At 36.3% G+C, this 19203-nt stretch overlaps 1 protein-coding gene across 2 annotated transcripts in view; it reads left to right on the top strand.

Annotated features, from left to right (window-relative positions):
• Positions 1–19203, top strand: part of SEPTIN14 (septin 14) — a 144131-nt gene that overhangs the window by 76409 nt on the left and 48519 nt on the right. For both annotated transcript variants that reach the window (XM_070567919.1, XM_070567918.1), the window contains 2 exons: positions 12966–13152; positions 15828–15989. In XM_070567919.1, the coding sequence (XP_070424020.1) occupies positions 12966–13152; positions 15828–15989 (349 nt within the window). The remainder of the gene's footprint in view (positions 1–12965; positions 13153–15827; positions 15990–19203) is intronic.

The raw sequence follows: 19203 nt of genomic DNA, 5'->3' as shown, positions 1-19203 counted from the left end.
TCTCTTTTTTTGTGTGTGTATCTTCTACAGGTATTTTCTTTGTGATTACCATGAGGGTATCTAAAACATCTTATAGTTATAACAGTCTAGTCTAAGCCTATAACAAAATAGTTTCAATCATAAGTAAAAACTTTACTGTTATCTCTTTCCCCACTTTATGTTTTTGATATCAAACTTTACATATTTTTATGTTGTGTTTCCTTTAACAGATTTTTGTATTTATACTTATTTGTAATACTTTTTCTTTTAACTTTTATGCCAGAGGTAAAATTGATTCACATACTTTTATTACAGTATTCTTTATTTGTCTATATATTTATCTTTACCAGTGAGTTTTATACTCTCATGTGCTTTTGTGTTACTGGTTAGTGTCTTTTTCTTTCAACTTGAGGAATTCCCTTTAGTATTTCTTTTAAGACAGATCTAGTGGGAATGAACCTCCTCAGTTTTAATTTGCCTGGGAAAGTCTTTATTTTTCCTTCATTTCTGAAGGGTAGCTTTGATCTGTATAGTAGTCTTTGTTGGCAGGTTTTTTCTTTCATCACTTTGAATATATCATCCCACTCCCTTCTGGCCTGCAAGTTTTATGCTGAGAAGTTAGTTGATAGTCGGACTGGAGCTCCCTTATATGTGATGAGTTGTTTTTCTGTTACGGCTTTCAAAATGTACTCTTCGCTGCTGATTTTGGACAATTTGAACATACCATATCTTGGTGTACACTTCTTAGGCTTCATCTTATTTTGAGGTCCTTCAAGTTTTATGAATGTGCTAGTCCACTTCCCTCCTCAGATATGGGAAATTTTCAGCCATTATTTCTTTAAATAAGCTTACTGCCCATTTCCCACTCTCTTCTTCTAGGATTCTCTTGATAAATATATTGTTTAGCTTGATAGAGTCGCATAATCCCCCAAAGCTTTCTTCACTATTTAAAAAAATTTTCTTACTGAGATTATGATAGTTAACCTTGCGAAATTTCAGTTGTACATTATTGTTTGTCAGTCATGTTGTAGGTGCACCACTTCACCTTTTGGGCCCACCCCCACCCCACCTTTCCCCTGGTAGCCACTAATCTGTTTCTTTGTCTACATGTTTAGCTTCCACGTATGAGTGGAGTCATACAGAGATTGTCTTTCTCTATCTGGCTTATTTCACTTAACATAATACCTGCAAGGTTCATCCATGTTGTTGTGAATGGGACAATTTTATCCCTTTTTATGCCTGAGTAGCATTCAATTGTATATATATACCAAATCTTCTTTATCCAATCATCAGTTGATGGGCACTAAGATTGCTTCCCAATGTTAACTATTGTAAACAATGCTGCAACGAACATAGGGGTGCATGGGACTTTTGGAATTGCTGATTTCAAGTTCTTTGGGTAGATACCCAGTAGTGGGATGGCTGGGTCATATGGTATTTCTATTTTTAATTTTTTGAGAAATCTCCATACTGTTTTCCATAGTGGCTGCACCACTTTCATTCCCACCAGCAGTGTATGAGGGCTCCTTTTTCTCCACAACCTCTCCAACATTTGTTCCTTTTTGTTTTGGTTACTTTTGCCATTCTAATGGGTGTAAGGTGATATCTTAGTGTAGTTTTGATTTGCATTTCCCTGATGATCAGTGATGATGAACATCCTTTCATGTGCCTATTGGCCATCTGTATATCTTCTTTGGATAAATGTCTGTTCATGTCTCCAGCCCATGTTTTGATTGGGTTGTTTGAGTTTTTGTTCTTGAGTTGTGTGAGTTCTTTATATATTATGGAGGTTAACCCTTTGTCAGATATATGACTTGCAAATATTTTTCCCAATTGGTGGCTTTTTTTTGTTTCAATCTTGTTCTCCCTTGACTTGAAGAAGCTCTTTAGTCTGATGCAGTCCCATTTGTTTATTCTTTCTATTGTTTCCCTTGTCTGAGAAGACATGGTGTCTGAAAAGATCCTTTTAATACTGATGTCAAAGAGTGTACTGCCTACATTTTCTTCTAGAAGCCTTATGGTTTCAGGTCTTACCTTCAGGTCTTTGATCCATTTTGAATTTATTTTTGTGAATGGCGAAAAAGAATGGTCAATTTTCATTCTTTTACATGTGGCTTTCCAGTTTCCCCGGCACCATTTGTTGAAGAGACTTTCTTATCTCCATTGTATGTTCTAAGCTCCTTTGTCAAAGATTAGCTGTCCATAGATGTGTGGTTTTATTTCTGGGCTTTCAGTTCTGTTCCATTGATCTGTGAACCCGTTTTTGTACCAGTACCATGCTGTTTTTATTACTGTAGCTTTGTAGTATGTTTTGAAGTCAGGGATTTTGATGCCTCCAGCTTTGTTCTTTTTTCTCAGGATTACTTTAGCAATTCGGGGTCTTTTGTTGCCCCATATGAATTTTAGCATTCTTTGTTCAATTTCTGTAAAGAATGTCATTGGGATTCTGATTGGGGTTGTGTTGAATCTGTAGATTGCTTTATGTAGTGTGGACATTCTAACTATGTTTATTCTTCCAATTCATGTGCATGGAATGTCTTTCTATCTCTTTTTATGTCATTATCAATTTCTTTCAGGAAAGTCTTGTAGCTTTCATTGTATAGGTCTTTCACTTCCTTAGTTAAATCCATCCCAAGGTATTTTATTCTTTTTGTTGCGATTGTGAATGGTATTGTGTTCTTGAGTTCTTTTTCTGTTAGTTCATTATTAGAGTATAGAAATGCTACTGATTTATGTAAGCTGATTTTATACCCTGCAACTTTGCTGTAGTTGTTAATTATTTCTAATAGTTTTCCAATGGATTCTTTGGGGTTTTCTCTATATAAGATCATGTCCTCTGCAAACAGTGAGAGCTTCACTTCCTCACTCCCTATTTGGATTCCTTTTATTCCTTTCTCTTGCCTGATTGCTCTGGCCAAAGCCTCCAGTACTATGTTGAATAAGAGTGGTGGCTTTTATTATGTTGAGGTAATTTCCTTCTATCCCCATTTTGTTAAGAGTTTTTATCATAAGTGGCTGTTGGATCTTGTCAAATGCTTTCTCTGCATCTATTGAGATGATGATGTGGTTTTTATTCCTCAATTTGTTTATGTGGTGTATCACATCGATTGATTTGTGGATGTTGAACCATCCCTGTGTCCCTGGTATGAATCCCAGTTGATCATGATGTATTATCCTTTTGATGTATTGCTCGATTCGGGTTCCCAATATTTTGTTGAGAATTTTTGCATCTGTGTTCATTAGTGATATGGGCCTGTAGTTCTCCTTCTTTGTGCTGTCCTTGTCAGGCTTTGGTATCAGAGTGATGTTGGCTTCATAGAATGTGTTAGGAAGTGTTCCATCCTCCCTAACTTTTTGGAATAGCTTGAAAAGTATAGATATTAAATCCTCTCTAAAGTTTGGTAGAATTCCCCAGGAAAGCCATCTGGTCCTGGGGTTTTATTCTTTGGGATGCTTTTGATTGCTGTTTCAATCCCTTTCCTTGTGATTGGTCTGTTCAGATTGTCTGCTTCTTCTTGACTTAGCTTTGGGAGGTTGTAAGAGTCTAAGAATTTATCCATTTCCTCTAGGTTATGCATTTTGTTGGCATATAGTTTTTCATAGTATTCTCTTATAATCAATTGTATTTCTGCGGAGTCTGTTGTTATCGCTCCTCTTTCATTTCTGATTTTGTTTATTTGAGCTTTCTCTCTTTTTTCTTTGTAAGTCTGGCTAGGGTGTTGTCAATTTTATTTATCTTCTCAAAGAATGAGCTCTTTGTTTCATTGAGCCTTTCTACTGCCTTTTTTGTTTCAATAGCATTTATTTCTGCTCTGATTTTTATTACTTCTCTCCTTCTGCTGACTTTGGGCTTTGTTTATTCTTCTTTTTCTAATTCAGTTAGGTGTAATTTGAGATTGTTTATTTGGGATTTTTCTTGTTTGTTAAGCTGTGCCTGTATTGCGATGAATTTCCCTCTTAAAACAGCTTTGGCTGTATCCCACATGAGTTGGTATGGCATGTTATCATTTTCATTTGTCTCCAGATATTTTTTTATTTCCTCTTTAATTTCTTCAATGATCCATTGCTTGTTCAATAGCATATTGTTTAGTCTCCACGTCTTTGTCGCTTTCTTAGCTTTTTTCTTGTAATTACATTCTACATTTATAGCATTATGATCAGAGAAGATGCTTGTTATTATTTCAATTTTTTTTTAATTTATAGAGGCTTGCCTTGTTTCCCAACATATGGTCTATCCTTGAGAATGTTCCATGAGCACTTGAGAAGAATGTGTATTCTGCTGTTTTTGGATGAAGTGTTCTATATATGTCTATTAAATCCAACTGTTTTAACTTTTCATTTAATTCCACTGTTTCATTGTTGATTTTCTGTCTGGATAATGTGTCCAATGATGTGAGTGGGGTGTTGAGGTCCACTACTATTATTGTGCCATTTTTGATACCTTCTTTTAGGTTTGTTAATAGTTGCTTTATGAACTTTGGTGCTCCGGTGTTTGGTGCATAGATATTTATAAGCATTATTTCTTCTTGATGTAGTGTCCCTTTGATCACTATATATTGTCCCTCTGTGTCTCTCTTTACCTGCCTTATCTTGAAATCTACTTTGTCTGATACAAGTATTGCAACACCTGCTTTCTTTTGTTTGCCATTATCTTGCAGTATCATCTTCCACCCCTTCACTTGGAGCCTGCATTTGTCATTGGAGCTGAGATATGTTTCCTGGTGGCAACAAATTGTCGGATCTTCTTCTTTAATCCATCTTGCCACTCTGTGTCTTTTTATTGGAGAGTTCAATCCGTTTACATTGAGGGTGATTATTGATGTATGAGGGCTTAATGCTGTCATTCTGTCACTCGCTTTCCAGTTTTCTTGCATTTCCTTTGTTTCTCGTCTTGTTTGTTTTGGTCTACCCTTTGATTTCTGCAGTTTCTTGTGCTGTATTTCTTAGTTTTTTCCTTGTTTATTATTTGTGTCTCTGCTCTGCTTTTTAGTTTAGTGGCTGTCCTGAAGTGTGTATTCAGAATCTCATGCATAACATAGTCCATTTTCTGATGGCCTCTTATTTCTTTCATCTAAACTGATTCAGTCCCTTTCCTCCTCCCCTCCTAAGTTATTATTTTCATATCTTATTCCAACTTGTGTTGTGATTTTGTGGTTAAAGTGACAAGATTGTCTTTGTTTTTGGTGTTTTCCTTCCCTTTATCCTAATGCTATATTTGAATATTTGCTATCCTATTCTGATTCTATCTGTCTCCTTTCTCTGTGTTTTGTGAACTCTTTCTCCCTTTCTTTCTTTTTTCAGGTATGAGGGCCTTCTCGAGGATTTCTTGTAGGGAGAGTCTTGTGGCTACGAAGTCCCTTAGTCTTTGTTTGCTGGGAAAGATTTAATTTCTCCCTCATATCTGAATGATAGTTTTGCTTGATAGAGTATTCTTGGCTGAAAATTTTTATCTTTTTTTTCATCTTTCTGGTTTTTCTCCCCAAACCCCCCCCCCCAGTACCTAGCTGCATACTTTAGTTGTGGGTCCTTCTAGTTGTGACACATGGGACACTGCCTCAGTGTGGCCTGATGAGTGGTGCCATGTCCATGCCCAGGATCCGAACCAGTGAAACCCTGGGCTGCCACAATGGAGCACGCGAACTTAACCACTCGGCCACAGGGCCAGCCCCGATTTTTATCTTTTAAAGTTTTGAATATGTCATTCCATTCTCTCTTTGCTTGTAAGGTTTCTGCAGAGGAATCTACTGAATGTCTGATAGGGGTTCCTTGTAGGTTATTTTCTTCTGCCTTGCTGCCCTGACTATTCTTTCTTTGTCATTCATTTTTGCCAGTTTTACTACTATATGACTTGCAGTAGGTCTTTTTACATTGACTAATCTAGGAGATCTGAAAGCTTCCTCCACACAGATTTCTCTCTCATTCCCTAGATTTGGGAACTTCTCTGCTATTATTTCTTTGAGCACGCTTTCTGCTCCATTCTCCTTCTCTTCACCTTCTTGGATACCTATAATTCTTATGCCACATTTCCTCATTGAGTGGCATATTTCTCAGAGACTTTCTTCATTTCTTTTTAGTCTCAGTTCTCTCTCCTCTGTCTGGAGCATTTCAACATGTCTATCTTCGATTATGCTGATTCAATCCTCTATGGTGTCCACACGAACATTCAGGGAATCCATATTTTGTTTTATCTCTTCCATTGTGTCTTTCATCTCTAGTATTTCTGATTGATTCTTCTTTATACTTTCAATCTCTTGTGAAGTAGCTCCTGAACTCGTTGAATTGTTTCTCTATGTTCTCTTTTACCTCATTGAGTTTTTTGACAATAGCTATTCTAAATTCATTGTCATTTAGTTTACTTATTTCTTAGTCCTCAGGACATAATTCTGGGTATTTATTGTTTTCCCTCTGGTCTGGAGTTTTGATGAACTGATTGATGCTGGTACTACAGGTTTTCCCGTTATATTATTCACTTGCAGTTACAGCCTATCGCCACTAGATGGGGATCAAGAGACGCATATTCTGAGCCCTCTGCCTTCACCCAAGATGGCACAGCACAGCCTCGGTCTTGGTGGGTGGGCGTTTTCTTTTGCATGCAGGTCCAGGTTTCCCGATCAGCTCTCGCTATCTGGTCTCTTGGGGTCTTGGCTTGATGAGGTCACCCCATGTGAAAGCTTTTGCCCTGTCAGAGGGCTTCCCTCTAGGCTGCAAGGGCGCTAGAGAGTCCTGGGTGATCCCACGGATGCACAACCCCTCCACCCTCCTTCCCTCACAGAGCCTCCCATGGCAGCGATCCCAGTCTTTAGGGTAGGGAGCAAAGTTCTCTCTTACCCCATTCCAGGTCCTCCAAGGGGGGCTCCAGCCTCTCCACCCTCCATAATTTGGCTGCTGTGAGTCTCCAAGGATTCCTGTGCTATTAGGATATTTTCTGTTGGAATATGGTTACTCCTTTTTGTTGTATGTTGGAAGGGAGAGAGTTCCGGGCAAGCTCATTCCACCATGATGCTCTTTCTTCACTATTTTTTATTCTTTTTTCTTTTTGCTCCTCTGGCTGGATAATTTCAAATGACCTGCCTCTGAGTTTGCTAATTTTTCTTCTGCTTCATCAAGTAACTGTTGAGTTCCTCAGGTGATTTTTCAGTTCGGTTATTATAGTTTCCACCTCCAGGATTTCTGTTTGCTTCTTCTTTATCATTTCTACTTTGTTCAAATTGTTATTTTGTTCACATATCATTTTTCTGATTTTGCGTAGTTATCTTTAAGGAACTTACTGTATTTCTTTAAGATGGTTATTTTGAATTCTTTGTCAAGCAATTCATAGATCTCCATTTCTTTAGGATCAGTTAATGGAGATTTATTTTATTCTTTTAGTTGTGCCATGTTTTCCTGACTTCCCATCTTCCTTTTAGCTCTGTCTTGGTGTCTGCACAATTGAAGAAACAGCCCCTTCACCCAGTCTTCATGGGCTGGTTTGACTAGAAAAGACACAGTCACTAGTCAGCCTGGCCAGAGATTCTAGATCTTTGTTTCCAGCTGCTCCAGGTGTCCAATATTTCTGGGGGAGTGCTGTTGGAAATCCCTAATCTCTTGGTTTCTCTGTTATATGACCATATTTGTTCCATCAGTGATGTAGGTCAGGTGAGAGAGAAATGTGCCTCTTGGGCAGTGTGCTGAAAGATGGGATGTTGATACCATCCACTCTTCCTTCTCCCATCTAGGGGAGAACTCTCAGTTATGCACCTTTCCCTAGTCTTGCAGAGTTGTGCTGCCTGCAACTTCCCCAGGCATTTGGACTATGCCAGTTTTTACAGGGCTGTGAGGTGAGGCAGAAACCAGACTTTTGGTGAATGCATTGAAAGGCCAGGGATGTTGGAGCCATGCTCCATTTCTTCCTCTCTCCTGAGGGGGAGGCCTTAGTTCTTCACCTTCTTCAAGCCTCACAGAGCATTGCTGGCCAAAGGAAGGTACCTGTCCCCTTAGCTACCCCAGATATCTGGACAATGCCAATTCTACCAACCATCTGTGTGAGATTAGAGAGAAGCTATCCCCTGGAGGAGTTCACTGAAAGACTGGAAATGTCAGACATTTGCCCCATTTTCCCTCACCTCTGGGTAGAAGTTGTGATGTCTCTCAGCACTGAGCTGTGATGGCTTAGAGGAGGGTCTGACACAGGTAAAGTAAAATTGCTCGTCCTTCCTGTTTCAGTGTGGCTTATCTTTATCTTGTTTTTGTCTGGAGTACTGCAACGTAACTGGATGCTGGACTTCTCATAAGAGTATTTTGTTACTTATCTTTTTGTTAAATCTGCGTTTCTGTGTGGGAACAAGGGTTTGAGCTTCCTATTCCGCCATCTTGCTGACATCACTCCCCCCATTGTGTATTCTTGGCACCCTTTTCAAACATCAGTTGATTGCTTATGGATGGGTTTGTTTCTGGGCAATCTATTCTGTTTCACTGGTCTACATATTTGTCTTTATTCTAGTACTATACTGTTCTAATTAATAAAGCTTTGTAATATATTTTGAGATCAGGGAGTGTCATGTCTCCAACTTTATTCTTTCTCAAGGGTGCTTTGGCTATTCAGGGTCTTTTATGTTTCCACATGTGTTTTAGGATCATTCTTTCTACTTCTGTAAAAAAGAGCCACTGGGAATTTGATAGGAACAGCATTGAATCTGTAGATTGCTTTGGGTAGTATGGACATTATAGCAATATTAAATCTTCCAATCCATGAACATATGTCTTTCCATTGATTTGTGTCATCTTTAGTTTCTTTCATCATTATTTTGTAGTTTTTAGTGTACAAGTCTTTCACCTCTTTGGTTAAGTTTATTCCTAAGTATTTTATTCGTTTTGATGCTACTGTAAATGAGACTGGTTTTATGTCATCTTGAACAGAAATAATTTCACTTTTTCCTTGCAAACTTGGATTTCTTTTGCTTTTTTCCTTCCTAATTGCTTTCATTAGGTCTTCCAATATTACATGGAATAGAAATGGCACAAGTAGGCATCTTTGACTTCTTCCTAATTGTAAGGGAAAGGCTTTCAGTCTTTGCTACTGAGTACAATGTTAGCTGTGGGTTTTTCATATATGGTCTTTATCATATTGAGAAAGTTTACTTTTATTCCTAGTTTATTGAGCATTTTGTTTTATAATGAAAGGATATTGACTTATGTTAAAAGGTTTTTTGCATCAGCTGAGATGATTATCTGTTTTTCCCCCTTATTTTATTAATGTGATGTATTCCAATGCTGCATGTGCTTATATTTCTTATTGTTATATCCTCTTGATGACTTGACCCCTTTATCATTATATAATGGCCTTCTTTTTCTCTTGTTACTCATTCGGCTTAAAGTCTATTTTCTCTGACATAAATATAGCCACCTCTGCTTTTTCATTTCTACTTGCATGGTATATCTTTCCTCATTCCTTTACTTTAAGCCTATGTGTGTCCTTATTTCTGAATGAGTCTCTTGTAGGCAGCAAATAGTTGGATCTCTTTTTTATCCATCCAGCCACTCTGTGCCTTCTTATTGGTGAGTTCAATCCATTTACATTTAAGGTAATTATTGACATGTAAGAACTTACCAATGCCATCTTAAGAATTGTGTTCTGACTGTTCTGTAGTTCCATTATTTAATTTTCCCTCTGTTTCTGTGTATCTTTGTAAATTGGTGATTTTCCAGGCTGGTATGTTCTGATTCCCCTTTCTTTATCTTTTGTAAATATACTTTAGGTTTTTGCTTTGTGGTTATCATGAGGCTTACATAAAGTATCTTATGGGATAAAAGAGTCCATTATAGCTGATAGGTACTTCACTTCCATGGCACACAAAAGCTCCAATCTTTTACTCCCCGCTTTTATATCTTTGATGTCACATTTACCTCTTTTTCTATTGTGTATTTGTTAACAAACTATAGTATCTATAGTTATTTTTAGTACTTTTGTCCTGAACTTTTATACTATAGTTAACTGGTTAGCACACGTCACAGAATTAGATTTTTTTTGTCTGACTGTATATTTACCTTTACCAGTGTGTTTTATATTTTTGTATGTTTTTATGTTCTAATTAGTGTCTTTTCATTTCTGCCTGAACTTCTTTTGGTTTTTCTTGCAAGGAAGGTCTAGTGCTGACGAACTTCCTCAGTTTTTTCGTTTGTTTGCTTGGGAAAGTCTTTATTTCTCTTTCATATCTGAAGAATAATTTTTCCAACTAGAGTATTCTTGGCTGGCAATTTTTGTCTTTCAACACTTTGAGTATGTCATTACACTCTCTCCTGGCCTGTGGAGTTTCTGATGAGAAATCTACTGATAGCCAGTGGGGTTCCTTTGTAGGTCATAGTCTTTTTTTCTCCTGCTGCTTTTAGGATTCTTTCTTTGTCTTTGATTTTCACAGTCTCATTGTAGTGTGTCTTCAAGGTCTTTTGCATTGAGATATATGGTGATCTATTAGGCTTGTGAACTTGGATGTCCAAGTCTTTCCTCAGGTTTGGGAAGTTCTCAACTATTATTTCTTTAAATAAATTCTCTGCCACCTTCGACCTCCCTTCTCCTTCTGGAACTCCAATTATGCTGATATTTGTATGTTTTGTGGAGTCTCATAGATCACATAGACTTTCTTCACTCTTTTTCATTCTTTGTTCTTTGTTCTCCTCTATTTGGGTTATTTACAATGTTCTATTCTCTAGCTCACTGATTCTATCCTCCATTTGGTCTACTGTGCTGTAGATGCTCTCTATTTCATTAATTGAATTATTCAGCTCCAGAATTTCTGTTTGGATCTTTTTTATGACCTATATCTCCTTGTTAAATTTCTCATTTGAACATGTATTGTTTTCCTGATTTTGTTGAATTGCCTCTTTGTATTTTCTTATATCCCATTAAGTTTCATTAAAATAGCTATTTTGTAATCTTAATCAGATAGACAGCAAAATTCTGTGCCTTTAGTTCAGTTATTGGAGGATTATTGTTACATTTCAGTGATGACATGTTTTCTTGATTCTTCATGTTCTTAGGAGTTTTGCATTGATGATTTCACATTTAATGTAGCAGATGCCTCCTCAAATCTTTTAGTTGCATTTAGGTGAGATATATTGTTCATTTGTCCCGTTATATCTGGGAATTTCTCTGACCTCATAAGGATACCCCAGCTATGCACTTCTTGCTTCTTCTTGTGGAAAAATTTTAAGCTTTTATGTCTTCTCTGTTCTTCAACTCCTCTGACTGGCTGCTGGAAACTTCTCTTTTTTTTCCAGTAAGTGGTGCTACAACTCAAATTTTACATAAAATGGTTTCTTCCTTGCTCATAGACCCTTGTCTTATTTTTCTGACCACACTCTATTTACTAGATCTTGCTCTTGCAACCACAGTGAGTACTGTGCACACACAACCAGCTGCAGAGTTGGAGGAGGTGAGGGTTTAGCACTCAGGGCATTGGGAGTGCTATGGTCCCAGCGGCGGATCATCAGATGAGGTTCTCCCAGAGGTTCATGGTCAAACTTCCTGCTGATGTACTGAGCCTAGTCAGCAAGGACCATGTCCCTTTAATGCCCTTTTATATTATCTGCCTCTTTCCCAACTTTCTCCCTCCTCCTAGTCATGGATTTCCTGCATCAGTATTCTGGGTGATTCTGGAGAGAAATGTTTCTTTCCAGCAGCATCCTGCACAACTGGGGTAGCTAGGCACTCATTCATGGCTCTCCTTTTTCCCTGAGGCAGATGTCACAACTTATTTCAGCACAGTGCTGTATCATCTTGGTATATTTTAAACTTTAGCAAAGTTTCTCTTACCCTCTCCAATGCATCCAAATTTGGTTTTATTTTTGCTCCAATGGTGTGCTGGAATGTCCTGTCTGGATTGCTGATCTTCTACAAGTTTCTCTCCTCTGTGGGTGTATGCCCAAGTCAGCACTCTCCAGTTTTTCCCCAAGTGCATGTAAGAGGTGTTGGGGCAGATTTGCTGGCTCCTGCTGGTTCCACAGCCTGTGCAGAGGTTTATCTAACTATTACTAGAGGCACAGTTGGGCAAGACTATTCCTGGTCCCCTGGCATATTGTGCTCAGTTCCACAACTCCCGCAGAGGTACTTTTATTTGGGGGTGGATCTAATTTTTAGTTTTAAAAAGGAAGACAAAGGAGGGACATATTCACTGCCATGATGCTAATATCATTCTTTTTAAATTTTACATACAGTAAGACTCACTTTTTGTGGTGTATATTTCTGTGGGTTTTTTTTTTTTTTAAAGATTTTATTTTTTCCTTTTTCTCCCCAAAGCCCCCCAGTACATAGTTGTGTATTCTTCGTTGTGGGTTCTTCTAGTTGTGGCATGTGGGACGCTGCCTCAGCGTGGTCTGATGAGCAGTGCCATGTCCGCGCCCAGGATTCGAACCGACGAAACACTGGGCCGCCTGCAGCGGAGCGCGCGAACTTAACCACTCGGCCACGGGGCCAGCCCCAATTTCTGTGGGTTTTTAAGAATGCATAGAGTTGTACATCCACCGTCTCAGTTGTGGTATAGAACAGTTCTATCAGATCCAAAAATTGTCTTGTGCTTTAGTCTATCTATCCTTGTGCTGATACCACACCCTATTATTTTAGGTTTATAATAGGACCACAAAGAATATATCTCCCTGTTTTTCTTCAGTATGTCTTGAGCATTCTTGGTCCTTTGCACTTCTACATATATACACATAAAAAATTTGGTTTCTGATTGGAATTGCATTGAACTGATAGATCATTTTGCCCTTTCTATAGACAATGTAAAGCATATGCCTTTGTATTGATTTGTAATTGCTATCTTTGTAAGGACAGGTGATATATTTTTAAAATACTTTTGGTAATATATGTACTCACATATTAACTGTTAAGTTATTGATATGTATACTCACATACTAAGTACACATATTAACTATTTATTAAATGATGAAAATGCAGACTTCCAATGTCATTAATCTATTAAGCTAAATGTTTAAATAATGACTTTTTTCAGCTACCAACCAATAGTTGACTACATAGATGCTCAATTTGAGGCCTATCTTCAAGAAGAATTGAAAATTAAACGTTCCTTCATTGACTACCATGATTCTCGTATCCATGTGTGCCTGTACTTCATTTCACCTACAGGACATTCTCTGAAGTCCCTTGATTTATTAACCTTGAAGAATATTGACACTAAGGTATGTTTGGTAAATCCATCAACCTATCAAGATTTTGTATTTATTTTGAGATAATTTATATCTTGAAGGCATTTGTGTACAAGAACATGTTATTTTGTATTACATGTAGATATATATTTTTCTGTTAATACTTAAAGCATTTGTATTAGCTTCCTAGGGATACCATTACAAAATACTACAGACTTAGTGTTTTAAACAACAGAAATTTGTTTCTCACAGCTCTGGGAGCTGGTAGTCCAAGATCAAAGTGTCACCAAGTTTTGTTTTCTCTGAAACCTCTCTTCTTGGGTGGCAGATGGTCACCTTCTCAGTGTGTCCTCACAAGATCTTTCCACTATGCACACATCTGATATTCCTTTGTTTCCAAGCTTCCTCTTCTTATACAGACACCAGTCAGATTGGATTAAGACTCATCCTAATGGTCTTATTGTAACTTAATCACCTCTTTAAAGATTCTAACTCCAAATACAGTCATATTCTGAGATACTAGGTCTTAGAACTTCAACACATGCATGGGGCATGGAGACACATTTAGTCCATAACAGCATTTGATACATTTCAGCTTTAGCTTGCTTTCCAGAGAAACTTAATTAGAAAATGCATCAGTTAGGAAAATGAGATGCAGGTAAAAAAATTAAAATAAAAATTTAGGGGATTTTTGGTGGTTAAATGATACTTTAGATCATGGTCATTTGCTCATATTTTTTTTTTTTTAAGATTTTATTTTTTCCTTTTTCTCCCCAAAGCCCCCCCGGTACATAGTTGTATATTCTTCGTTGTGGGTCCTTCTAGTTGTGGTATATGGGATGCCGCCTCAGCATGGTTTGATGAGCAGTGTCATGTCCGCACCCAGGATTCGAACCAACGAAACACTGGGCCACCTGCAGCGGAGTGCGCGAACTTAACCACTTGGCCATGGGGCCAGCCCCCATTTGCTCATATTTTTGAAATTAAATTTACTCTATAGTACTGTAAAATAATCCCATTATGATTTACCTGGTACCACTGATGGTGTGAAACATGAAGCACGATCCTGGCTGCTGGTTCTATTGGAGAAGATTCAGAATGCAATATACATATTTTCAACAGAGGATTAATATACACATGAAAGAAATTATGTCCTGAGATCCTTTCCTGCACTCAGCCCTGATAAAACGTGCTGCCTTTTACTTTATACAGCAGAAGAGAGGAAAATTTCTAAAATTGGATTCTGTATATCAAATAAAGCCTGAATTTGTTATGTATTGTTCAAACTGAAAACAAACTTTGTACTTAATCTCACATTTTACCAAGGAGTTGAAAATAGTTAGATTTCTAGTTAAAATTTAGCTGCCTCAATTTCTTGATTAGTAGTATATTCAATAGTCAGGGACACATAGTTTTGTTTTTAACTTTATGGGCAGCCATAATCATCAAGCCACTTCCAGAAACATAAATTGCTAGTTTTTTCAAGGACCATTACATTCAAGGGGCAAGGGAGTGTCTGTATCTGTTGTCTTCTCTTCCAGTTTGCTCAGCTCTCCCTGCAATAACAGACTTTTGTTCCTCAAGTCTGATCACCTGAGGAATTATTGTCATGGAAAGTTTCCATTTCTTATGTGATAATGATTTACTATCACTGGAGGATATCTTTTCCCAGCTTGCTCATCGATAAAACCCAAGACATTCATGATAGTGTTGAATCTACCTTGGCAGTAGTCTGATTTTTACTGTGGAAGCTATTATTTAATATTTTAAAATTATACAAAATTTTGAACATCTATGTTATAATATGGAAGCCACAGCTTTGCATAAGGATTGTTTTTAAAAAGTTGAATAATCTAGAGCAAAAGCAATATACCTAAAACTGACTTTTATGCATCCCTACTATATAACCGAACTTGATATCATGTAGTTGTGATTTAATAAAATATTATTTTAACAGTAATAAAACATATTTTAGAATTTTTCATATTGTTATTTTATACAAAGTTTAATTATTAATGTGAAAATGCCAGGAGACAGGAAAGATCACATTGTAGAACTAGGAAGAAAAGTTTATGAATAAAATTTCAACCTCAAATATGTAACAGTTCCTTTTTACAAATTACAAATGAACATATTTGTTAGCGAGAGGCTATACACACGCATTCAACCTTTAGGGTATGGTAACAAAAAATACATTATTTTAGGTGCTCTTTGGAAAACACAAGCAAATTTATCTGCAAAGACATCTAGATAGAGCAAGTATTTGTGAAAATGGGGCATTGATTAAGACAAATTTATGGAGAAGGTGGTATGAATAAATAATGGTAGAAAGACAAAATTAATCTGGTCTACAATTTTGATGACAGGTCTTTTCTGACTTTTTAGCACACAGTTTAATAAGAAATCAAAATGATAGTGAAGTAAATAGACTACTTCATCCTACTACTTACATTTTACTAACTCCAGATTTGTTGGAAGTATAAGAAAGTTTGCCAAAAGAAAGAAAGTTAAGACTTCAGGACTTAATTCTGATAAAAGATTAATCTTCAAAAGTACTGAGAATTTTGGAAAAAAGTTATAGGGAAGGCAAGATAGCTAGTGATTAGCTACAAAAATTTGTTGCCAGAGATTGTGGTTTTTACTGTAAAAATTCTAGGATTAATAAAAAATATTCACTGATGAGGTTTTGTTTGCTTTCTTCTTAATAGGTGAACATTATACCACTGATTGCCAAAGCAGATACATTGTCAAAAAGTGACTTACAGAAATTTAAGTTTAAGATAATGAATGAATTGGTTAGTCATGGCATACAGATATACCAGTTCCCAACAGATGATCAAAGTACTGCTCAAGTGAACTCCTCAATGAATGTAAGCTTTGAACTATTGAATATCAATTCTACTTTACAGGTGTGAATGAAAATATAATTTATAAGTGACAATATTAGTAATACATTGTCGCTTGTATCTGATGAAAAGAGTATAATAAGGTATTTTTTCCAAAACCCAGTGTGGAAAAATGTTTTATTTTCTTGATTTTGAAAAATGTTTCTGAGAATCAATTCTCTTTTTAAACAGCTATATTAAGATATAGTTCACATACCATATGAGTCACTCATTAAAGTATACAATTCAACAATTTTTCATCTATTTACAGATGTGTTCACCCATCACCACAATCAATTTTAGGACATTTTTATCAGCTCAAAAAGAAAACCCAGACCCTTTAGCTCTTCTCCCACACTACCTGTCAGCCCTCCTCCCCACCAATCCTAGACAAACACTAATTGAATTTCTCTGTATATTTCTCTGTTCTGGACATATCGTATGAATGGAATTATATAATACTTAGCTTTTTCATATGCTTACAGATATTAGTATATATTTCCAGAAGAGACATTTACTCAGATATTTTGCCCATTTTTAAATTATGCTTTGTCTTTTTATTATTGAATTATGTGTTCTTTCTATATTTTGGATACAAATTACTTTGAGATATATGATTTGCAAATATTTTCTCCCAATCTGCTTGTCATTCTTTTACTTGCTTTTTGGTGTCCTTTGAAACACAAATTTTTAAATTTTGATGAGGTCCAATTTATCTATTTTTGTTGTTGCTTGTACTTTTGGTGTCATATCTAGGAACATTTTGCCAAATCCAAGGTAATAAAGATTTACTTATATGTTTTCTTCAATGGTGATAAAATACACATAACATGAAACTTACCATCTTAAATATTTTAAAGTGCACAGTTGAGTGGCATTATAGATTCACATTCTTGTGCTACCATCACCACCATCCATCCACAGAACTCTTTCCATCTCGCAAAACTGAAACTCTGCATCCAATAAATAATAACTCCTCATTACTCCTCCCCCCAGCCTTTGGCAACCACCATTGTATTTTCTGTCTATAAGACAGACCTTGACTACTCAAGGTACTTCCTGTAAATGGAATCATTCAATATTTATTTCATGTCTGTACAAATATTTCTTTGAGTTTCTTTCTTCAGTTCCTTTGAGTATATGCCAAGAAGTGGAACTGCTGGATTGTACAGTAATTCTATGTTTAATTTTTGGAGGAATTGCCATAACTGTTTTCCATAGTGGCTGCACTATTTTACATTCGCACTAACAGTGTGCAAAGATTATGTTTTCTCCACATCCTCATCAACATTTGTCATGTTCTGGGTTTTTTTTAAATATTAGCTTCTCTTACTGGATGTGAGGTGATATCCTATTGTGGGGGATTTTTTTGTGAGGAAGATTGGCCCTGAGCTAACACCTGTGCCAATCTTCCTCTACTTTGTATATGGGATGCTGCCACAGCATGGCTTGATGAGCAGTGTGTAGGTCCACGCCTGGGATCTGAACCTGTGAACCCTGGGCTGCCAAAGTGGAGCGTTCAAACTTAACCACTATGCCACTGAGCTGGCCCCCTATTGTGGTTTTCATTTGCATTTCTCCAATGATTAGTGATGTTGAGCATCTTTTCATATACATATTGACCATTTGTATATCTTCTTTGGAAAAACGTCTATATATCCATTTCATCTAAGTGTTGTCAAATTTGTTGGTGTGCAGTGATTTATAGTATTCCTTTATAATAATTTTTATTTTTGTAAGATTGGTAGTAATGTTCCTTTCATTTCTGACTATAATAATTTGAATCTCCTCTCTTTTTACCTTGATCTAGCTAAAGATTTGCCAATTTTGTTTGTCTTTTAGACAACCATCTTTTGGTTTCTTTGATTTTTTTTGTTCTCTATTTCATTAATATTCTCTTTAATCTTTGTCATTTCCTTCCTCTACTTGCTTTAGGTTTAGTTTGCTCTTCTTTTTTCAGTGTCTTAAGATAGATGGTTAAGTTATTGAGTTAATAACCTTCTTTTTTTATAGGCATTTATTTCTATACATTTCATTCTAAACATTGTTTTGACTGCATCACAAATTTTGATATGTTGTGTCTTCATTTTAATTTATCTCAGAATATCTTCTGTTTTTCTTTTTACTTCAACTTTGACTCTGGTTATTTAAGACTGTGGTGGTTTAATTTCCACATATTTGTGAGTTTCCAAAATTTTCCACTGCTATTGATTTATATTTTCATTACACTATGGTTGAAGGCCATACTTTGTATATTTTTTATTCTTTTATATTTATTGAATTTAGTTTTATGGCTTACCCAATGGCCCACCCTAGAGGATGTTTCATGTGCACTTGGAAATAATGTATATTCTCTTTGAAGGTGAAAATGATCTTTCAGTTTATTTATGTTTGCACAGGCTACGTTCTTATCCACATGAAACCATTAGGATTTATAGAATTTCTGGCATGTCTTGCCCTGCAATTGAATATTTAGGACAATATCCTGTGTATGGCGATGTTCTTTCACCTCAGAGTCTTAAACCCAAGCAAGAATAAGAATGTACATTCTATTTTTGGGTGGAGTGTTATAAATGCTTGTTGTCTGGTTAGTTTATAGTGTTGTCCAAGTCTCTTTTCTTGTTGATCTTATCTTTGTTCTATCAATTGTTTTATATTGGGATATTGAAGTCTGCAAATATTATTGTAGAATTGTCTATTTCTCCCTTCATTTCTTTCTTCCAGTTTTATTGAGAAATAATTGACATTCATCACTCTTTAAGTTTAAGGTGGGCAGAATGATGGTTTGATTTAAATATATACTGAAATGATTACAATAGATTTAGTTAACATCCATCATCTCATATAAATACAATAAAAAGAAAAGAAAAAATTCTCCTTGTGATGAGAACTCTTAGGATCTACTCTCTTAACAACTTTCCTACGTATTATACAGCAGTGTTAGCTATAGTCATCATGTTGTATGTTATATTCCTTGTACTTACTTATCTTATAGCTGGAAGTTTGAATCTTTGATCATTTTCCTCCAATTCCATTTACCCTACCCCACCACCTCTGATAACCACAAATCTGATCTCTTTTTCTATGAGTTTGGTGATTTTTTTTTAAATTAGATTTCACATATAAGTGAGATCATATAGTATTTGTCTTTCTCTGTCTGATTTATTTCACTTAGCATAATGCCCTCAAACTCTATCCA

The sequence above is a fragment of the Equus przewalskii genome, chromosome 12 (assembly GCF_037783145.1).
Source record: "Equus przewalskii isolate Varuska chromosome 12, EquPr2, whole genome shotgun sequence".
NCBI lineage: Eukaryota > Metazoa > Chordata > Mammalia > Perissodactyla > Equidae > Equus > Equus przewalskii.
This window is presented reverse-complemented; position numbering and strand designations above follow the sequence as displayed.